We start from the raw sequence: 20,543 nt of genomic DNA on the forward strand, positions 1-20,543 counted from the left end.
TTAATTATTATTTTTTTTACTGATTTGGCATTTCCTTTATTAAATTGTTTCAGAAAACTCCTACTTGCCACCAACTTTTACGGATTTAAACACTGGTCGGAATTTATCCACCACCATCTTTTTTATCCATTAGTTGTTTGAAAGCTTCACTCTTCGTGTTTGAACATTTGACATAATGATTGTGTAACAGCGCTAAGTCAAGGGTGAGAAGCAGATTTATGTATATTTATGTGTAAACGTGTATGCAATATTGAACTGAACTGACCAAGGTCAGCACAAATCTACAGACAACCCAGAACGACTGTTTTTAAAGCAACATTACACAAATGTTTATATATTTTCACACACACACACACACACACACACACACACACACACACACACACACACATATAGGCCACACTGCAAACCTGCAACTTTCTCGCAGCACCACCATGCAGCCTGTTGGGCTGTACACAAACTCTGAGACATCTTTCCAGCATCAGTCTGAATTTTTGCACATTTCTGCACTCAAACACATGAAAGACACGTAAAAGATCCATAAAGGAAAACTCTTTGCTGTGCTTTCATGGCTCTTCTCAAAGTAACTAAACTACTGTCAGGTGGTCAGAGAGCTGCAGAGACATCATGCCGTGTGAGCCGGGGTCAGTAGCGGTTTTAGGCACGGGCAGACAGGGCAGTTGCCCGGGGCGGCATTTTTTCATGACACAAAAGGGGCGCACAGGCGCTGAGTAAAAAAAAAAAAAAGAAAAAAAGAAATCTGCGCCGCACCGAGGTTTTCTCTTATCGGTTATATCACAGTGTCTGGATTGGAAACAGCAAGTTGGCGCCCCCTGCAGCTGAGGGCGCTCCTGCTGACCGAGAACGTTCACGTGCTCCGTGTGTGTGTAAGAAGAGGAAGGGGAGGGGTGTGGCGGGGGAATTCACCTCTGCGTCTTTCCAAATGAAAAGCGCGGTTAGGGGCTGAATCAACTGTATTAACATGGCTAAAGTCAATCACATCTTGATGTTCTTCCATTTAACGCACATTTCATTCATAATATCATAAACACAGGCCTATCGTTCTTTCAGGTGTTTCTGAATTGTGTGAAATGACCAAATAAAAAAAGGAAAAACAAAACGATCGAGGTCAAATTGTTTAGTCCTGACTAAAGGAAACTTATTGAGTCAAGAGCCAAACAGAAGAGATGAACATAAAAAGGCTAAAACCACCAGGTGCCCGATTCAGGAAGAAAAGAGGAGATGATGCATGTTTTCAATTTTTTGAACCAGGTAACTGGGATTTTAACGGTTAAATTCGGTCAACTAATTGCTAACAGAGCTAATAGGGCTGAAATATTGAAACGAATATTCAAATGGTTCGAAAAAATTCATTGAATCGTTTTTTACTGATTCAAACTAGGATTTGCTAAATGCTCGCTGCAGCCTGTGGCCTGCCTGAACAACAACACATGTTGATCATGTTCACATAATAATAAATAAAACAACTCTACAAGCAGAAGAAAACTCCCCAGTCACCACTAACTATCCTGTTTATTTATTGCAGATGCCTGCACTCAGTAGCGGTTTTAGGCACGGGCAGACAGGGCAGTTGCCCGGGGCGGCATTTTTTCATGACACAAAAGGGGCGCACAAGCGCTGAGTAAAAAAAAAAGAAAAAGAAACCTGCGCAGCACCGAGGGGTTTCTATTATCTGTCATTTGACAGTGTCTGGATTGGAAACAGCAAGTTGGCGCCCCCTGCAGCTGCAGGCGCCCCGTGCACCGTGTGTGTATGAAGAAGAGGAAGGGGAGGGGTTGCGGCGGGGGAATTCACCTCTGGTGGGTCCAAATGAAATGAGCGGGTAGGGGCTGAATCAAATGTATCAACATGGCTAAAGTCAATCACATCTTGATGTTCTTCCATATTTCATTCATAATATCATAAACACAGGCCTATCATTCTTTCAGGTGTTTCTGAATTGTGTGAAATGGCCGAATAAAAAAAGGAAAAACAAAACGATTTTGTGGTCACCCCCCCCCCCATCAAGGTCAAATTGTTTAGTCCTGACTAAAGTAAACTTACTGAGTCAGGAGCCAAACAGAAGAGATGAACATAAAAAGGCTAAAACCACCAGGTGCCCGATTCAGGAAAAAAAAAGAGGAGAAAGATAAAGGTATGTACACTCTCATGATGCATGTTTTCAATGTTTTGAACCAGTTAACTGGGATTTTAATGGTTACATTCGGTCAACTAGTTGCTAACAGAGCTAATAGAGCTGAAATATTGAAACGAATATTCAAATTGTTCGAAAAAATTCCTTGAATCGTTTTTTACTGATTCAAACTAGGATTTGTTAAATGCTCACTGCAGCCTGTGGCCTTCCTGAACAACAACAAACACATGTTGATCATGTTCACATAATAATAAATAAAACAACTCTACAAGCAGAAGAAAACTCCAGTCACAACTAACTATCCTGTTTATTTATTGCAGATGGCTGCACTGATTATTTTTTACATGATTTGTTCTGTAAAAGTTGGCATTTTTGGTAGTCTACAGTTTTTTTATGTCAGTTTAAATTACAATTTCAGAGGCAATTCTAAAATATTATGGATCATGATAAAGATCTATTGGAGATCTACCCCAACTTTTGGACTGCTCTGCCAGTCACTGTGGCTCAAGCTGAGAGGAGCTTTTCAAAACTTGATCAAGTCATACCTGAGGTCACCTATGTTTCACTAACCTGGCTCTGATTAGTATCAATCACTCAGTAGGGGAGCAGATTTCATATGATGACATTATTGATGACTTTGCATCAAGGTTAGGTTTTAATTTTAGTTTGTGTTTTCTGTTCTAAGTGCAATGCTGTAGTGATTATCTTTAGTTTGTTATGTGTGAAATATTTTTGCTATTTAGAATATTTATCATCTATTATGTGCATATATTCTTAATATTTAGTTAGTTTAGTTGTTTTTGTATATTTGATTCTATATATTTTGATACAGTATATAATGTATATTGCTTTACATTCTGACAACTTCATAGTAATTAATGTAAATATGTGCAACTTAGAAAAATGAATGTTCAATAGTCGTTCTAATAAAACATGCCTGTTTGTAGAAAACGTGTGTGATCGTGCAGGTGGGGTGGTGTGGTGGTGGTGGTGGTGGGGGCGGTTGGGGGGGGGGGGGGGGCGCTAAAAGGGGGCCTCGCCCGGGGAGTGATTCCATGTAGAACCGCCACTGCCTGCACTGATTATTTTTACATGATTTGTTCTGTAAAAATTGGCATTTTTGGTAGTCTACAGTTTTTTATGTTAGTTTAAATTACAATTTCAGAGGCCATTCTAAAATATTATAGATCATGATAAATATCTATTGGAGATCTACCCCAACTTTTGGACTGCTCTGCCAGTCACTGTGGCTCAAGCTGAGAGGAGCTTTTCAAAACTTGATCAAGTCATACCTGAGGTCAACTATGTTTCAGGGGCGGCTCACTCACCTGGCTCTGATTAGTATCAATCACTCAGTAGGGGAGCAGATTTCATATGATGACATTATTGATGACGTTGCATCAAGGTTAGGTTTTAATTTTAGTTTGTGTTTTCTGTTCTAAGTGCAATGCTGTAGTGATTATCTTTAGTTTGTTATGTGTGAAATATTTTTGCTATTTAGAATATTTATTATATATTATGTTCATATATTCTTAATGTTTAGTTATTGTTTGTTTTTGTATATTTGATTCTATATATTGTGATACAGTATATAATGTATATTGCTTTACATTCTGACAACTTCATAGTAATTAATGTAAATATGTGCAACTTAGAAAAATGAATGTTCAATAGTCGTTCTAATAAAACAAGCCTGTTTGTAGAAAACATGCGTGTGTTCGTGCAGGTGGGGTGGTGTGGCGGTGGGTGGGGGTGGGGGTGGGGGGGCGCACAAAGGGTTCCTCGCCCGGGGAGTAATTCCATGTAGAACCGCCACTGGCCGGGGTGCTGAGTGATTCTCCAGCCGCCGCTAAATCAACCAGACGCAACGGCTTGCGGTCGTGCATCAGGAGCTCCATCACAGCGAGCATGTCGGCGAGCAAAGAGCTGCCACATAGACAAGTGTACACAGGTATTCAGACACGGACACACGCGTAGACAGATTTCCTAAAGAGGTCACAGAGGCATTCTAAAGTGATACTGAATGTGAACAAATTCAGTCTTTTGGATTTATTGATTTGATTCAAGTAAAACAAAAAAGAAGAGAGGGAAAACAACTGTAGGAACAGATGAAAAGAGCATTGTCTGGGTTTTCCAGAGATTTCTTCCCTCTGCTCCAAGCCTCTGATTTACATGGAGACAAAACACTCAGGGGGTTGAGAAGTGGTTTTCCTGTCGTAAGTCAAAAGCAGACCCAACAGAACACACACACTAACACTAATGTGGTTTTATTGCTGACTCACTGAACAGCCACATGTTGAATCTGCAGAAACGTTCTGTTTTCTGTAGACAAACTAAACGCTCAAAACCTCCTCAAGCGACTTCAAAATAAAGTTAAAAACTTCAGCAGTAATTCTTCGCAAAGCCAGAAAAAGATATCTGACTAAATTAAATTGTGACAAACTCCCTTCACAGCTGATTTAATATCAACCCGGTAAAATATCAGTCTCTCTACAGGAAGTACACCCTGGGGTCAAAGGAGAGACAAGTTTCCTCTTGTGCGAGCATCTTTTGGGTCGGAGCAAGTTTTGAGTCATGGGGGGGTGGGGGCAATTAACACCTGATCAGCAATTGTGACATTGCACGAATATCAAACATGTTTCATATTTTGCTGGGCCCTCGTGAAGGCATCCAATTGTTGAAGCAGCAATGTACTAAATGTACCAGAACTGCTCATTCAGCGTATGCATCAACACGGCTGCCCAGCTGGTTTCAAATCAGTGCATGTCGTTTCTTTTTGTTTTTACACTTTCTCTGCTCACAATGACCAGGATTGTCAAAAAAGCGTGTTTGCTGTGTTTATGCCAAAGAAAACAGATCCCAAGACCTTGGAAACTTCCTTTCATATGTCTTCCTCCTCCAACCCCCATAAGCCCGTGCATTTCCTCCTGTGTATTTGTTCATTTCTATTATTTTTTGCAAGTAAGGCTTTGGAAATAAGGCATAAATAACAATACAACAGTCTGCAGACATGGCAACCCTGCGAGTTCACTGATTGTAAACAATGCTATGCCCCTCCTTGGCCTTTTTTGAAAAGAGAAAAACTGACAAGCCCCATCTTGCCAAGAAGGTCACCTGTTTCAGTATAACCTTCCTTCCAACATGATTAAGACTTTAGTTTTGCGTTTATTTCACTGTAGAATACTTACAGATTGTACCTTTAAGATTCCACCCAATTTAGTCTTCATTTTGTTAGCAGTATTCACGTGTAAAACCACTTGGCTCTGCTCAGTAAGACCTGTTAGGTAAGGCAGCTTTACTTGTATAGCACATTTTAAACACAAAACAATTCAATTTGTTTTCCAGGAGCAAGAGCAGAAAACATTCAAATCAATGTAAAACTGCTGATTTTAAAACCAAATTTCAAATGTATAAATAAAATTAGACTACATTTGAATACACAAATAAAATTAGAAGTAAGAAAATATAGAAAAGACTAAACCTACCTACCTGGTTACTCCACATATGTATTTCATGAGCATTTTTTTACTCAGAAGTATCCCTGAAGGACTTAGTTGTTCGTCCTTTTATCAAAACTTATTTTGAGCCTGAGAGGGTTAAAGGGTGAGCAAATGCAGCACAGAAGGTGCAGCACAAGAACATATATTAAAAGGCTGATGAAAACATGAAGGTTTTCAATTTTGATTTAAAACATTTGGGGCACATTTGAGGTCATGAGGAAGCTGATTCCATCTGTGTGCAGCATAGTAGCTTAAAGCAGCTTCATCCTGTTTGGTTCTGACCCAAGCCGTACCAGCTGATTGTTTCTGTAACGCAATCTAGGTTTGGACGCAAATGCAGGACCCAGAACGACACAGAGAGAGGAGGTGTTGCAATGAAGGGAGTTCAGAGGCTTAGAAAAACACAGGAGCCAACTCAAAACCAAATACTCACAGGAAGCTAAACTAGAAACTGGAAACTCAAAAACTAGAAGCACAGGAGGCAACAAAACATGCTGACGGGTGACACACACACACACACACACACATACACACACACACACACACAAGACAGGGTTTTTATACATGGGCTGGGTAACAAAAAGCTGGTGTGACCAATCAACGGAGTGGGGAGGTAACAGAAAGCAGGAGAGGGAAATAATCTAAACTAGATGAAATATCATAAAGAGAACTAACATTAAACTAAAAGGGCTACAAATGATGACTCTGAGACTAACTGTAAAATTAACTACTTGTTTACTGTGTGAAGTGCCTTGAGATGACTTTAGTCGTGATTTGGCGCTATAGAAATAATGTGAATTGAATTAAATCAATTTTGTAGTTTCCTGGTGTCCAGTGTAGAGATTTAAGAATAGGAGTGATGTGCTCGGTTCTCTTGGTTCTTGTTAAGACTCTAGCAGCAGCAGCATTCAGGATAAGCTGCAGTTGCTTCACAGCTTTTTTAGGAAGACCAGACAGACCATTGCAACAGTCCAGCCTGCTGGAGATGAACACATGAATGAGTTTCTCCAGGTCCAGTCTGGACATGAGACCTCCGAGTCGTGCTATTTGACGAAGATGATAAAACGCTAATTGCTGGTATGAGTGGTCCCTCAGTCCAAACCTAGGAATTGGAAGCAACTTACTCTTCAGATTTACCAGTCTCTCTAGGGTTTTAAAACTAAATTGAAGCTTCATTTATTTAGCATTTAATGCTTTTTATCGTTTTTCTACATTTTATATCTCTTTGTTGTTACTGGGTGCCTTGTTTTATGTTTCCTCACTGTGTGCAGCACCTTGGGCCTTGTTGGCTGGTGGCAGGACAAATAAGCAATTGGTTGGTTGGTTGGTTGAAAGGTATTGGCAAACAAATTGTTATATTTGCAAATCATCAATACCCAACTAAGCTAAACTTGGTCAGTTTTACAGACACTGAGCTACAATGTGATGTAGGTGTAGATAAGAGTTTTTAACTCATTCGTTGCCAGCCGTTTCCTGATTGGTAAAGCCCTTTGCTGCCAGCGTTTCTCACCGTTTTTACTGTTTTTTTAAAGAGTCACAGAACATTGCGCGCTAGGACGATGTCGACACCAACACAAAGCAGAGACTCATCTCTTACATCAGGAAGAATCCGCGCGTTTCGAGCTTCATCCGTTCTTTCATAATCCATTTTTGAATTGTGATCGGCAGACGCTTTTCCAGTTCATGCCTCACTTTTTTCACAGCAGCGGCCCAAAACGATCTCCTAACACATGGATTTTCTGCTTCCTGATCAAGTGACGTGTGACGTATGCGGATGAAGATCGGCTTCAGAGCTGAGATGTTTGTTCTCATGGTGCGGGGGCTCGTTCCGACGCCCACACAGTAAAAACATGCAAATGACGTCATTAGCAGTGAACGGTTGGATTTAAAATGATGACTTTAGTCATCAATGGCAGTGAATGAGTTAACTAAAATTATGTTATTTTCAAGATTAAAATATAAAATTAGCATGACTGCTAAGGCAACTGCTTGCAGGTATAATGAGACAAACCCTGTGATCTGTGCAGATAAACTGTCTCCCTACACTGTGATCCTCTAAACATTTCCTGGGAGAAACGCTGGCACTGGACTCAAGCACAAGATCCTCCAATTCTGTTAAACCTCTTTAAATCTTCTCTACACATGTCAGTTTACTAACAAAAAGCCATTTTAGGTCATTTAGTTCAGAGAATACAAATAAATAAAAGTGGTTTGATATATAGAATAAATCATATGAAATTCTCTCCCGTTACATCTTCTTTAATTGCAGCCAGGTTCAGATTCAAATCCAAATTCATAAAGTTCTAATTAGTCCATTTATGACACATACAGATCTGACCCATTTTAAAGTATCAGGTAATTAACAACTGAAAAAGCCAGTCTATGGGCCTGTTTCACACATCAGATATCGGAACATGACAGAATAAATCAAACGAGGAGTTTTAATAAGGGCTGCACTTATTATAGTTTTCCAGAACAAACCAGCAAGCACAGGTGCAGAATTGGAATGCAGCCTCCTTTAATCCCTATGTGCTTCCCCTGCTCTTCTAATTCAAAAGGCCCTGTGTGAAATAGTTTTTATTTGCAATTACGTAGTATGCGCCACATGACCAGCACACATAAAAAACTCGTTAAACTGCCGTTTCACATCTCTGACTGCTTCCCTGATGTTGCAGCAAAGTGAAAAAAACAGCAGTAACGGGGTTTCTCTGGATCTGTTGTTCTGTGATTATAAAAGTAGCACATATCACCACGATGGGACAGAATATTTATTTATACTGGACGAAAAGAAAGATAAAGGACTATTTCTGAGCATTTTTGACAACGGGGTCATAAATCCACAAAAAGGCATTTAACTCTTGGCAGTCAGTTTGGATTACACATACAACACATTCTCCAGAGGACTCCTTCAGGCCTTTCATCATGTCATGTAGGGGTTGCTTATGCAACAACATGCAGCTCAAACATAATCTAGAAACGGACTCATCATCACCAAGTGTTTCCATCAGACAGCAATCACAACATTTTATCTTAAAGTACGGCCAGATGTTGTTTAGCAGAAACCAAAAACATCCAAGAAGCAGATTCAACTTGAACTGGAGAACTCCTGACTGAATTAATCACCACAAATTAATTTTTGATTTTAAAACGATCCCGATCTTCTGAGAAAAGAGCATCAGCGTGATGATGGTGATGGTGATGAGTGGAGATGGCAGCTGGAGGAGGCTGATCTCACCCTGATTACAGAAGTGCAAACAGCCTGATGAGAGATTAGAACGTTTATGGAGACACCCTGAAGGTCCATGCCATCACATCACTACTACCACACACACACACACACACACACACACACACACACAAGGCAGATTAGGAAGATTACGACACTATACTACTTATGAATGCATGAAATCATTAGCTATTTATTCATAAAGTTAGAAGAAAACACATTTGATTTTACTTTTAATTGGACTTTGAAATAAACCAACATGCATCCTAGATGTGGTTTACTCGTTTACTCAATACATTTGCAGTGTTCTCTGGTGAAAATCAACGCCTTAAGAGTCATTTTAAATAAAAGCTGCAACGCTCCTGTTCTGAGATGCAGACGTATGCTGGTGCAGAGGTGGGCTGAAAACAGCAGGATTGCTCAATATTATTATTATTATTATTATTAATGATATGCACACACCTTGTTTCTGATTGGCTAATAGAACACAGTTAGCCGTGTTGCAAAGTCACTATCACCAAGACACTCTCTGCTCTCTCTCTCCTCGGTGCTATATTTTCAAAAGCCTTCCTGAGGGCGGGTGTGAGCCAAGATGGGCGAGGTCATGAATGCAAATTCATAATGTGACATCACGGTGTGAGGATTTTCTAATCCTAGCATTTCGCCATCTATTTTCTAACCGAAGCTATTGCAGGAATTAGGTGTAGGAGACTATTTTCATGTTCAACTCAGAGTGACTGATTATGGTCAAAAAAAGAATCATTAAAAGATGTGTTTTCATTCAACCACACCTTTATTGTTTTCAGTCTCCTAAAATGTTTTTCTTAATAAACTCAATGGTAATATTTATATCTGCAGTCAAAACAAGTCAGAACTGGGAGCAGATAGTCCAAGCATGAGTCACTGAAGGTATGAAGCAGAAGGTGGATTATTCTCCATGAAAGTACAAAACTCATATACACAACCACGACTGCTATTTCCCAGCTTCCTTCATCAGACAAACCGAAACAAAACAACTCCTATTGCTCCAGATTATTTTCAAAGAGTCAGATATTCTTGTAATATTTTTTATGGTTTACAACATTAGTAACTTGGCTGCTGTGCCTCTCCTTTTTACTGACCGTGACATAATATTGTGCAGTTTGAGTTCAAAAATGAAGAATTGGAGGGCAGCAAATAAACAGGGTCTAACCGTGTGTGTGTTGATCTAAAATGGTATCATATTAACATATTGAAGTTTGAATAAGACAGCTTTTATGGTCCAAACGAGATCATGTTTACTTCCATATGTGTCTAGAAGTGTCTGCTGCTTTAAAGGAGAAATATGTAAGAATTCTACAGTGAAATAATTATAAAAACAGTCTAACGTCTCACTCATGTTGAAAGGAAGGTTACACTAAAACAAATTTCATTCTCAGCTGGCTGGGGGCTTGTCAGATTTTCTCCTTTTACAATCTGTAAGCCTGCTTGGTTGCCAAGTCCGTGCGGTAGCTCTAAAATAGCTCAAGCTACTGCTAACAATTACCAACAACTCATTATTACAGTGAAACATGTTTATTTAATTATCAACTTACTGTGTATGACTCATCTTCACTCATCATCTAGAATCTTCTGGGGCTGAGCCGTAACTGGCAACAGCCATGAAACTCACAGAACGGTTGTCACTTTGCATGTTTAGAAAATAGCCTGCAGTATTTAAATTTGACCACATGATGTCACCCTACTTCATTCTTACATAATGCACCTTTAAGCTAAGCATTGCTAAAGGAAATGATTGTCAGGTGGATGGCTGGATGTTTACGCATCTGGCAGTTGCTTTTTTCTAAAGTAATTTCCACAAGTGTGAGGCATCAAGGCTGATGACGGACATACCAAGGACTCAACATGAGAATGACTGGAAAGAACCCTCCATTTGCTGGGCAACCCACTGTACCTCCTGAGCTTTAACTGCATTGGTGGATGGATGGATTTTGAATAGATGAATGAATGAATGGATGCTGGATGGATGTTGGATAGATGGATGGATAGATGATGGAGAAAGGGATGGATGGATAAATGGATGGGTAGATGGATGGATGGATGGATGGATGGATGGATGGATGTTGAATAAATGGATGTATGATGGATGGATGGATGGATGGATGGATGGATGGATGGATGGATGGATGGATAAATGGATGGGTGGATGATTGGATGGGTGTTGAATAAATGGATGGATGGATGGATGGATGGATGTTGAATAAATGGATGTATGATGGATGGATGGATGGATGGATAAATGGATGGGTGGATGATTGGATGGGTGTTGAATAAATGGATGGATGGATGGATGGATGGATGGATGGATGTTGAATAAATGGATGGATGGGTGGATGGATAAATGGATGGGTGGATGATTGGATGGATGGATGGATGGATGTTGAATAAATGGATGGATGATGGATGGAGTTACCCAACAGTTATACAACACACCTCAGAGACTCCTGAACCAATCAGCCCTATCACACAGTCACGTGTACGGAGCCTCTGAGGAGGGCACAGCCATCTCCCATGGAGGCTAAATGCCTGCATACTTAAATGGGATTTAATGGTCGCCATTAAGCTGCCAGAGTCAGAGCCACAAATCAGAAAGCAGAAAATATAGCAGTAACAGTTCCAAACCATGACAGAGGCTCTGGACGGAGATGTGCAGGACACCACAACAGCACTAGAGACAGAGATGGTGACAGATGGATAGACACAGAAAAGTGATGCAGCTGTCTGGTTATGTCTGTGGGAGGAGGAGGAGAGAGCTAAACGCGTGCCATTAAATATACGATTTAGCAGGACTTGGATTTCAAGTCATGGCCGCGTGATGCTTCAGAGCAGATGGCAGAGAGTCTTGGTCCTAAATGACTGCAGCACTCCATAAATCTGAAGAACCCCAGATGTTGCCAAATTAGAGATTTTCTAACTCTCCAAATGACTTAGGCAGATAATTCTGAAAGTTCAGTGGTAGTACGTGTCACTTATGTCACATGTTACTTAAGGGTTGGATGCCATGCCAACTGTCAAATCTATAATCTAGGTACATTTCTTGTGATTTCCTGAATTTTAAATATACATCCATCCATCGTCTGAACTACTTATTCCTCATGGGTCTCAGGGAGCTGGTGTCTTTCTCAATCAGTCATCAGGAGAGATGCAGGGGACCCCAGGACAGCTCACCAGCCCATCACACTCAAAGCTCTAGCCATCACACTATAACTGCATATGTTAAGAAACACTTCAACAAAAGCTTGGTTACAAAGGTCCTCGTAGCACTGGATGATGACCTCGCTATTTTCTCCACGTCAAATTTCAGAAAGGTTATTCTCTGAGTAAAGGCAATGATGCTGCTATAGCTGCTATCCAGGAAATGTCTGGCAAGCCATTCATAAATTGTCCCTTTCAGGACTTTAGTAAGACGTAAGTGACGACACTGTTCATCCCCAAGAGGCTCCCCCAGACATTAAATTACATGTAGAAAGTTTTATTCTGTTTTTCTCTTATTCAGTTGCTATAATTTAATCCTTTCAGGGGACCTGGAGGGTGACAGTGTGACAAAGTGATAATCACAGTGCAACTGAGTCAACATTCACCTCAATCCTGCAGTAAAAAGAAGCCGTTTACCATTTTTCCAAGATTTCCTCCCACTCAGATCCACACAGCAATGTTATCAATCACCTAGAAACCATGTCTACTGTTTTGAATCTTCTACAGCTTACTGTTTGGATCATGTCTGTCTCAGCTCCTGCACACTCCAGATGTTCACACATCAGCACTCCCTCACATTTAGAGACAAACTCCCTGTTTGTGAATCACAGGCATGAACAGAAACTATGGAAAAAGCTGCAGCAGGAAAAATAATCAGCACTAAAAAAAAATAAACTTTCACCATCTATTTTATGGCAAGCTAATTTGTAAACAGTGTTTTACTCACACATTAGGCTATGTGCCACAGACCCTCGGTTTGACACTTCCAGACATTTTAGCTAGTTGACATATACTTTCAGGTCACAGTAACATTGTGGGGCTTTAAGGTTATCGCTGCAGGACCTGACGATATAACGATCAACAACTTACACGGGATAATCTAGGTCACATGCAATCAAATAAAGACAAAGGTTTTGAAATGTCCGCTTACATTAAAAACTATGAAGTAGAAGTAAACCAATATTGGTCATTCTATTACCAATACTGATGCCGATACGTGGGAGACATGGTCATCCAATGGTCAGTATGTCCTGTTCATTTTTTTGGGCTGATATCTAGACATTTTGCACCTTATTTTCATGCTAAAATGTCACTAATAACATCAGTTGAATGTCTGAAATTGAATCAGTTTTTGAACTCTGAATTTAACCAAACCTTAACTTTGAGCATGGCTCAGTGTTAAAGTCAGACACCTAAATAAAGTTAATTTAGAGTATGTTTATGCATATTTTGTAAAAATACAGATAAATGAAATTCTGCCACAGCATGGGCTGCCTGAGGATGTGCCTGACTTTAAACTGGCTTCACTAAGGACAAATTTTTGCTGATGCTGATGTTTAAAAATGGGTAAATATCGGCCTGATATATCAGCGGACCGATACATCGGTATACCCCTACAATGAAGATAAGTTGAACTTTTGCTTTCTAAATGATACATGCTAGATCTTTACTAGCAGAGTGAGGAAGCAACTCTAACAACATTAGCAGAGTTAGCATTCAAAAATTCAAAAAAAACCCTGTCTCATAACAATGTTAGCGTTGCTTCAACACTGTGCTAACTTTGGCTAAAGAGCTAGCATGTGTCGTCATTTAGCAAAGCCCAAAGCAGAAGCTCTTTAACTCACCTTCATAATGAATGTAGGTGAACACATACAACCCTGACCTTTGCCTTTATTTGAATGCGGCATCTTAAACGTGGGCTGGGTTATCATATTGACCGTTATCCTCGGCAGGTGCCGCAACAATTGCTTCAAAAACACAATAAAGTACACAAACGTTACCGCAATCCAGAAGTGATTCGGCTGGCTAAACCAGGAGATTCAGGCATGAACCCTATTTCCAAACACAAACACAGTTAATAAATAACCAGTTTACTATTCTTAGCTAAATATAATCTTTTTATTGGACAAATTATTGCGTTTTGTCCTCATGCCACACCGTGTTGTTGAAGCTGGATTCAAAGCAGCATGGAATCTGATTTTATAGACTCACATCGACATAGTCCTGCAGCAGAAGCTAAGTTCGACAAGTGGGATGTGGCTTTTACTACAAAAGGATGTGTATCAGTTAGATGCTAATGTTCTACATCAGGTATTTCAAGCAGGTCTGGTGCTGATTCTTCTCAATCTAGCTAAACCTTAAAAAAACTGTAATTTAAAACTCACCAGACTTTTACCTCTTTTTTTAATGAGTCATTTGAACGATTCACATAAAAGATAAAAGCAGATGTAATGTTGAATCAGATTGCTGCTATCAGGTTTCCTCTAGATAAAACAAGCTGTAGAGTCATTAATTTGTTGGCACACACCGAGTCAGCTCGTGTCATGGTGAGGCTTCACATGCTGCTGGGGTGGACAGCTGCAGCTTAGTGTAAGGGAGAAGGGGGTACGACGTGCAGGAGGAAGTATATTATAACAAATTATTTGGAAGAAAGTTTGTTTTCATGCATTTCACAGAGGGGGAGTTACAGAAAATTAACACCAATAATGTCCACAGCGCCTCTATATTTTACAGAAGTGATGCACATTCCTGTCTGCTAAAAAGCTGCCAGCATTTCAGGAAAAGCAACTTTTTTATTTTGCTGTGATGACTCATTTTGATATGCTTTAGTAACACAAGGACCCTTTTCAGTTGGGTGAACACAGTAATAATAAATAAATAATGACACTCAGGAGTTGAGTTTTGGGTTGTTTGGGTGCGTTTCAGCTCTAGAGATCTATCTGTGACTGTATATGAAATTATTCCAATACGAACTTTTAAAACTTCTGCACAGATTATTTTAAGAACATAACCAAATGTATTCGTGTTGTGTTTGCTTTACTGTTTTAAACTGGAACTTTGCTCTCCAGACACCAAACAACCATTTGTTACACTTTAATTTAATTGTGACCTATTTATAGTCTGTTAGCAGTCTTTAAATAATGTTTCAGAAATGAAAACACACACACGCACACACACCTACCACGTAGTAGAAATGCATGTCTGTTCATCCAGGTTGATCTCATATGTGCACAGCTGGTAGAGTGGAGGTGAACGTCCATCCAGAAGGGTCATCAGTCAGTGAGAGTGTGTGTGTGTGTGTGTGTGTGTGTGTGTGTGTGTGTGTGTGTGTGTGTGTGTGTGTGTGTGTGTGTGTGTGTGTGTGTTAGAAGCTCAGGTGCAGAAATCAGGTACAGTAGACAAACTTGCTTCCCCCGTAACTCATCCTCATCTTTCTCTTGCAGCTCTTTTCTGATCTGGGGGCAGATTTCCCTCCTGTAGTTGGCGTTACTCCTCCCATCTTGTTTTGCTCCCCCCTCCCCTTTCCTCCTCCCCTCCACATGACTTCAGTCCCTCCCTTTTGTGTTTTGGCTTCGCTTCCTCTCTCTTTCTGTCACTCCTCTTCAAGCTCTAATTTATTTCATTCTGTATTTTTCCCTTCTTTGCTTCCTTCTTCCTCTTGAACAAAGTTCTCTCCCTCTCTTCCAACTGCATCTCATTTTCCGTAATCACGGCATTATTACCTAAATATTTAACTTGTGGGAGAAATGGTGGTTAATTAGTGAAGTATCTGAGACAGCTAGAGAAACGAGGCTTTCTGTTTCTATCTGCCTTCATATGTTGATTGCAGATTGCCGACAGTTCTTCCGCTGTGAGTGTGTGTGTGTGTGTGTGTGTGTGTGTGTGTGTGTGTGTGTGTGTGTGTGTGTGTGTGTGTGTGTGTGCGCGCGTGTGTGCGTGTGCGTGTGTGTGTGTGTGTGTGTGTGTGTGTGTGTGTGTGTTGTGTGTGTGTGTGTGTGTGTGTGTGTGTGTGTGTGTGTGTGTGTGTGTGTGACTTAGATAATGTTGCATGCTTTCTGCTGTCAGAAACAGGAAGAATGGTGGGTGGTATAGTTTGGCCCTTATGAGAAACGTGTGTGTGTGTGTGTGTGTGTGCGCGCGCGCACCCTTTTCCTGTAATATCAAGATATTGGGCACAGAAAGCAAGAATATGACCAACGAAGGTCTACACACTTAATGTTTTCTGACTGAATAGAGCTTGAACTAGAACTGATTACTTTAGCCTGATACATTTAGAACAGCTTCACTGAAATACAATTTTTAATGATTATTTCTGATTATAACCCGTCGCTCTGAGTATTTCATGCAGGCTGAACATGAAAATTGTCTTCTACACCTATCTTCTCCATCGACTTCTGATAGAAAATATAAGGTGAAACTCTAGGATTAGAAAATCCTAACAGATGTACGTCACACTGTCACTTAACATTCATGGACATCTTGACTCATGACAGGGAAGGTTATTGTTGGTTTAGCGTCCTGGAAACAGCAGAGAACATATCAGCTAGTAGAAGCTAACTGTTAAAATAAAATGCATCAGAACATCTTCAGGCTTGTGTTATTTGTGGAGGTAAAACATCAAAGTTGCAGAGCAAACAGGGTCAGTGGCAGGGCTGGACTGGGACAAAAATTCAGCCCGGGCATTTTGACTGGAGACCGGCCCATCACCTGATTTTTTTGGAAAAGACATTAAGCCTTATGCTGTTTCTGACACACACCAACGTACACTTTCTTATTGGTAGTATTTATGTATCAATCTAATAAACGTAAACCTACACCATCCTTCCTATCCTGGTATTCTAAAAAGTAGGGTTGGGGGTAACTGATTATTTTTAAAATGATTATTCTGACGATTATTTTATCGAATAGTCGACTATTCTAATGACTATTTAGATGATTAATTTAGCGATTACTTTTCTATTGCACAATTAATAAAAACCAAAAAATTCTCAAATAAATTCCTCCAAAAATTGATAAGTTGTTACTGTAAGAGAATAAACACTACAGGCCTTCCATTTTGTATAACACTGCTTTTATTGTGTTGCGGTTGGTTATGTTCTGGTGACGTGTAGAACTTGGGAGTGCAGGCTGCTGCCTGAGAGGTGGTTGGAGACGGAGTGTCTCCATGCTGCTTTGTTTTGTTCACTTATGTGCATGAGGCAAGTAGTGTTACGACCCTTCCTGGGGAGTCAAGTGTTTCTCCTATTTTAACTGTAAATCCTTCTAGCTGTTATATTTATAACAAGAAACAGATATTCGGACAGAATATTTTCACGTTTATTCGAATATGATTGTGGAACACACCCAGCATCATAATAAATGAAGTAATATTTATGCCAATTTAAGCCTTTATGGGTGACCAGGACTCTGTGTTTATGAATGTGGAAGACACCCAGCATCCTGTGATGGCACTAATAACATCAAGAGATAATAAATAAGGTAATATTTAGGTCAATTTAACCCTTTACACGTGACCAGGACACTGTAATCAATTTTTGGCAAGGGAAATGATCATTTGTTGCCATTTTTGAGGTGTTTATGAATGTGAAAGACACCGGCATTCTGTGATGGCACTAATAACATCAAGAGATAATAAATAAAGTAATATTTAGGTAAATGTAACCCTTTACAGGTGACCAGGACACTGTAATCAATTTTTGGCGAGGGAAATTATCTTCTTTTTTTTTTTTTTTTTTTGCCATTTTTGGGGTGTTTTTGATGACACAGTAGGCAGTATGAGTACAGTAACGTCAACAGATAATACATAAAACCCTTATTTGGTCAATTTTAGCCTCCATGAAAATCTTAGCGATTCAATCACTTTTTGGCAAGTAAAATGCCATTTTAGTTGTCTACAATTAAATCATCAATAAAGAATTTAAAGATATTTTGAGGCATTTCTTATAGGTAAACGGGAGGGTGTAGTCTATTTGGCAAGTGACAATCTTAATTTTATGTGCTGAAGTGCTTTTATCTTGTTACTTTTAAATAGAGCAACGTAATGAATAGCAACCTACACAGTGTCATTGTAAAGCCAAAGCTTGATCATTTTAAATACTTTTTTTCAAGTAAAAATGTGTCCCAAACTAGTTAACTGTGGCTCCATGTCAAGTGGACTAAAGAAAGGAAGGGGAAAAAATTAAATCGCTGGAAAATTGTTTATTTCCATTTATACAACGTTTACATTCAATACAGGGTGCCATTTTACATTGTTATTTATTTTTTTAGTATCATGGCTGTAACATAAAGAAAGCCAGTTCTTACCACAAAGTTTGTGGCACAAACCATCTTTCAATCGCAAATATTGCAAAAAGGATTAATATATCCTCATTGTGAACGTTTAAGACAAATAGCAACACTTAAAACAACTTCCGAACTGGAAAAACTAATGTGGCAAGGTGCAGAAAGGAGTGCCCGGGCAGGATTCGGTCCCCAGACTCACGGGTGAGAGTCATACGCTCTAACCAGTCAGCCAAAGGGACATCTCCTTGGTCAAGCAGCCAGGGCGCACAATCTATCGGGACATTGTGGATGCTCACACTGCCTCATCTTCCTCCCTCTTTCCACAAGCACGTCCTTGTGCTCCCGCGCAGGCTGCCACAAACACTGCCACACTAATATCCGCGATAAACATCTGTTTAAGTACCGGAAGAGGTTATCTTTGCTTTCTGAATGTCCATATTGCTAGGTATGCTGAGTTTTAGGGCGAAATCCTGGGGAATTTTGTCTAGAAATGCAATTGCCTAAACGTGCGCGATCCCGCGGTGGCTAATCATTTTTTGGCAGCGAGTCAATTTATGGCACAACACCGGCTCGGGTTTCTCCTTCTCCTCCCTCTTTTCTTCTCCAACCTGTCGCTGGGCTGAGGCTCCATCACTTCCTAAATTGATTTTACTTGAACCTTCACTACCAAACAACTGTGAGATTTTAACACATGTGCCAGCATCAGCCTGAAGGGCCAGTTTCTTTTTTAGTCGAATTTTCTCCGCTTCTCCTTTCCGTTTTTTGTTCTCCATTTTGTTAAGCTCGTCTGTCTGTTTACTGAGATTCACAAACAACTGGCGGGTGCATCAGACCTCTGGCTATTGGTCCAGCCCAGAGTGTATTATTACCAATTGGCCAATCCACCAACTTTTACGAGGCGTCGCGTGGGGCGGCGCGGGCAAGTTGTCCGCAACAACTAGAGGCCAGGAAAAAAAAAAAAAAAAAAAAAAAAAAACAGACACCGGCCCATAAAAGATGAAAGGGTCGGCCCAGCGGGCAATTGCCCGCTATGCCCTATGGTCAGTCCAGCACTGGTCAGTGGTATAGTCATGTTGCTAGCTCATTACTACTTCCTGAAACAGGTGCACCAGAATTTTTTTTCCCAGAGCACAGTCTACTAAAGAAAAGAAAGAAAGAAAGAAAACAATATTTTATACAGCACCTCTCAAGATAAATATCACGAGGTGCTTTACATTTTTTGAACAAAAATGAACAAAACATGAACAACATTTTTTTATATGCACAAACATTTTTTTATTATTAAACATATAGTTAAAATGAGAAAAAATTAAGATTTTGAACAAAAAATGTAAGGAAAGAGGGAAATCAGTGGATCCCAGGCAAGGCTGAATAGGTAGAAAGAGCAGAATAAGGAGAGGGTGGTGAAGGTCACACCAAAACCAGCTTGAACAGGTGAGTTTTCAGCTGCTTTTTAAAGGAGACCACTGAGTCCATCGATCTCAGGCTCAGGGAGAGAGAGTTCAAGAGTCTGGGGGCCACAGCAGCAAATGATCTGTCACCTTTGGTCTTTAGCCTGGTGCGCTGCACAACCAGTAGGCTTTGATCACTGGACCTCAGGGACCTGCTGGGGGTGTAGGGACTAAGAAGATCACCAATGTAAGATGGTGCTTGTCCATGTAAGGCCCTATAGACCAGAACCAGGATCTTGAAATGAACCCTGAAGTTGACTGGCAGCCAGTGAAGCTGGAGGAGAAGCGGGGTGATGTGGGTGTGTTTGGAGGACTTGGTCAGAAGCCGAGCACAGGCATTCTGAACCACCTGTAGACGGTTCAGGGAGGTTCTGCTCAGACACGTGAAAAGAGCGTTGCAGTAGTCTAAGTGTGAGGAGATGAAGGTGTGGATAACTGTCTCAAGTTCAGAGCGGGACAGAATGGGACTCAGCTTAGCAATGTTCCTGAGATGGAAAAAGGAAGAGCGAACAAGAGAACTGACATCACAATCCAGGGTGAGAGTTGGGTCAAAGGTCACACCACAATTCCTGACAGAAGGTTTGGTGTGAGAAGCAAGCTGACCAAGAGAGTCTCTGACTTTGGGAACCAGCTTGTCTGGGGCACAGATGAGGATCTCAGTCTTATCTTCATTCAGCTGTAGAAAGCTCCCAGCCATCCAGGTTTTGATAGAGTCTAAGCAGGTGTGTAACAGCTGCAGCTTAGACATTTCATGGGGCTTAAAGGAGATGTACAGTTGGATGTCATCTGCATAAAGATGGTAGGAGATTCCTTTAGAAGTGCTCAAGATGTGCTGAATAGGAAGTAGATAGAGGAGGAAGAGCAGAGGTCCCTGAACATAACCTTGTTGGACACCATGGGTAAGAGAGGTGGTG

General features: G+C 40.4%; 1 protein-coding gene across 1 annotated transcript in view; it reads right to left on the minus strand.

Moving 5' to 3' along the window:
- arhgap36 (Rho GTPase activating protein 36) overlaps nt 1-15,243 on the minus strand; it is an 81,494-nt gene extending 66,251 nt beyond the window's left edge. The window contains exon 1 of the mRNA XM_015946377.3: nt 15,078-15,243. Coding sequence (XP_015801863.3) covers nt 15,078-15,095 — 18 coding nt within the window. The 5' untranslated portion in view covers nt 15,096-15,243. The remainder of the gene's footprint in view (nt 1-15,077) is intronic.
- Between the last annotated feature and the right edge of the window lie 5,300 nt (nt 15,244-20,543).

Source organism: Nothobranchius furzeri, chromosome 2, assembly GCF_043380555.1.
Source record: "Nothobranchius furzeri strain GRZ-AD chromosome 2, NfurGRZ-RIMD1, whole genome shotgun sequence".
NCBI lineage: Eukaryota > Metazoa > Chordata > Actinopteri > Cyprinodontiformes > Nothobranchiidae > Nothobranchius > Nothobranchius furzeri.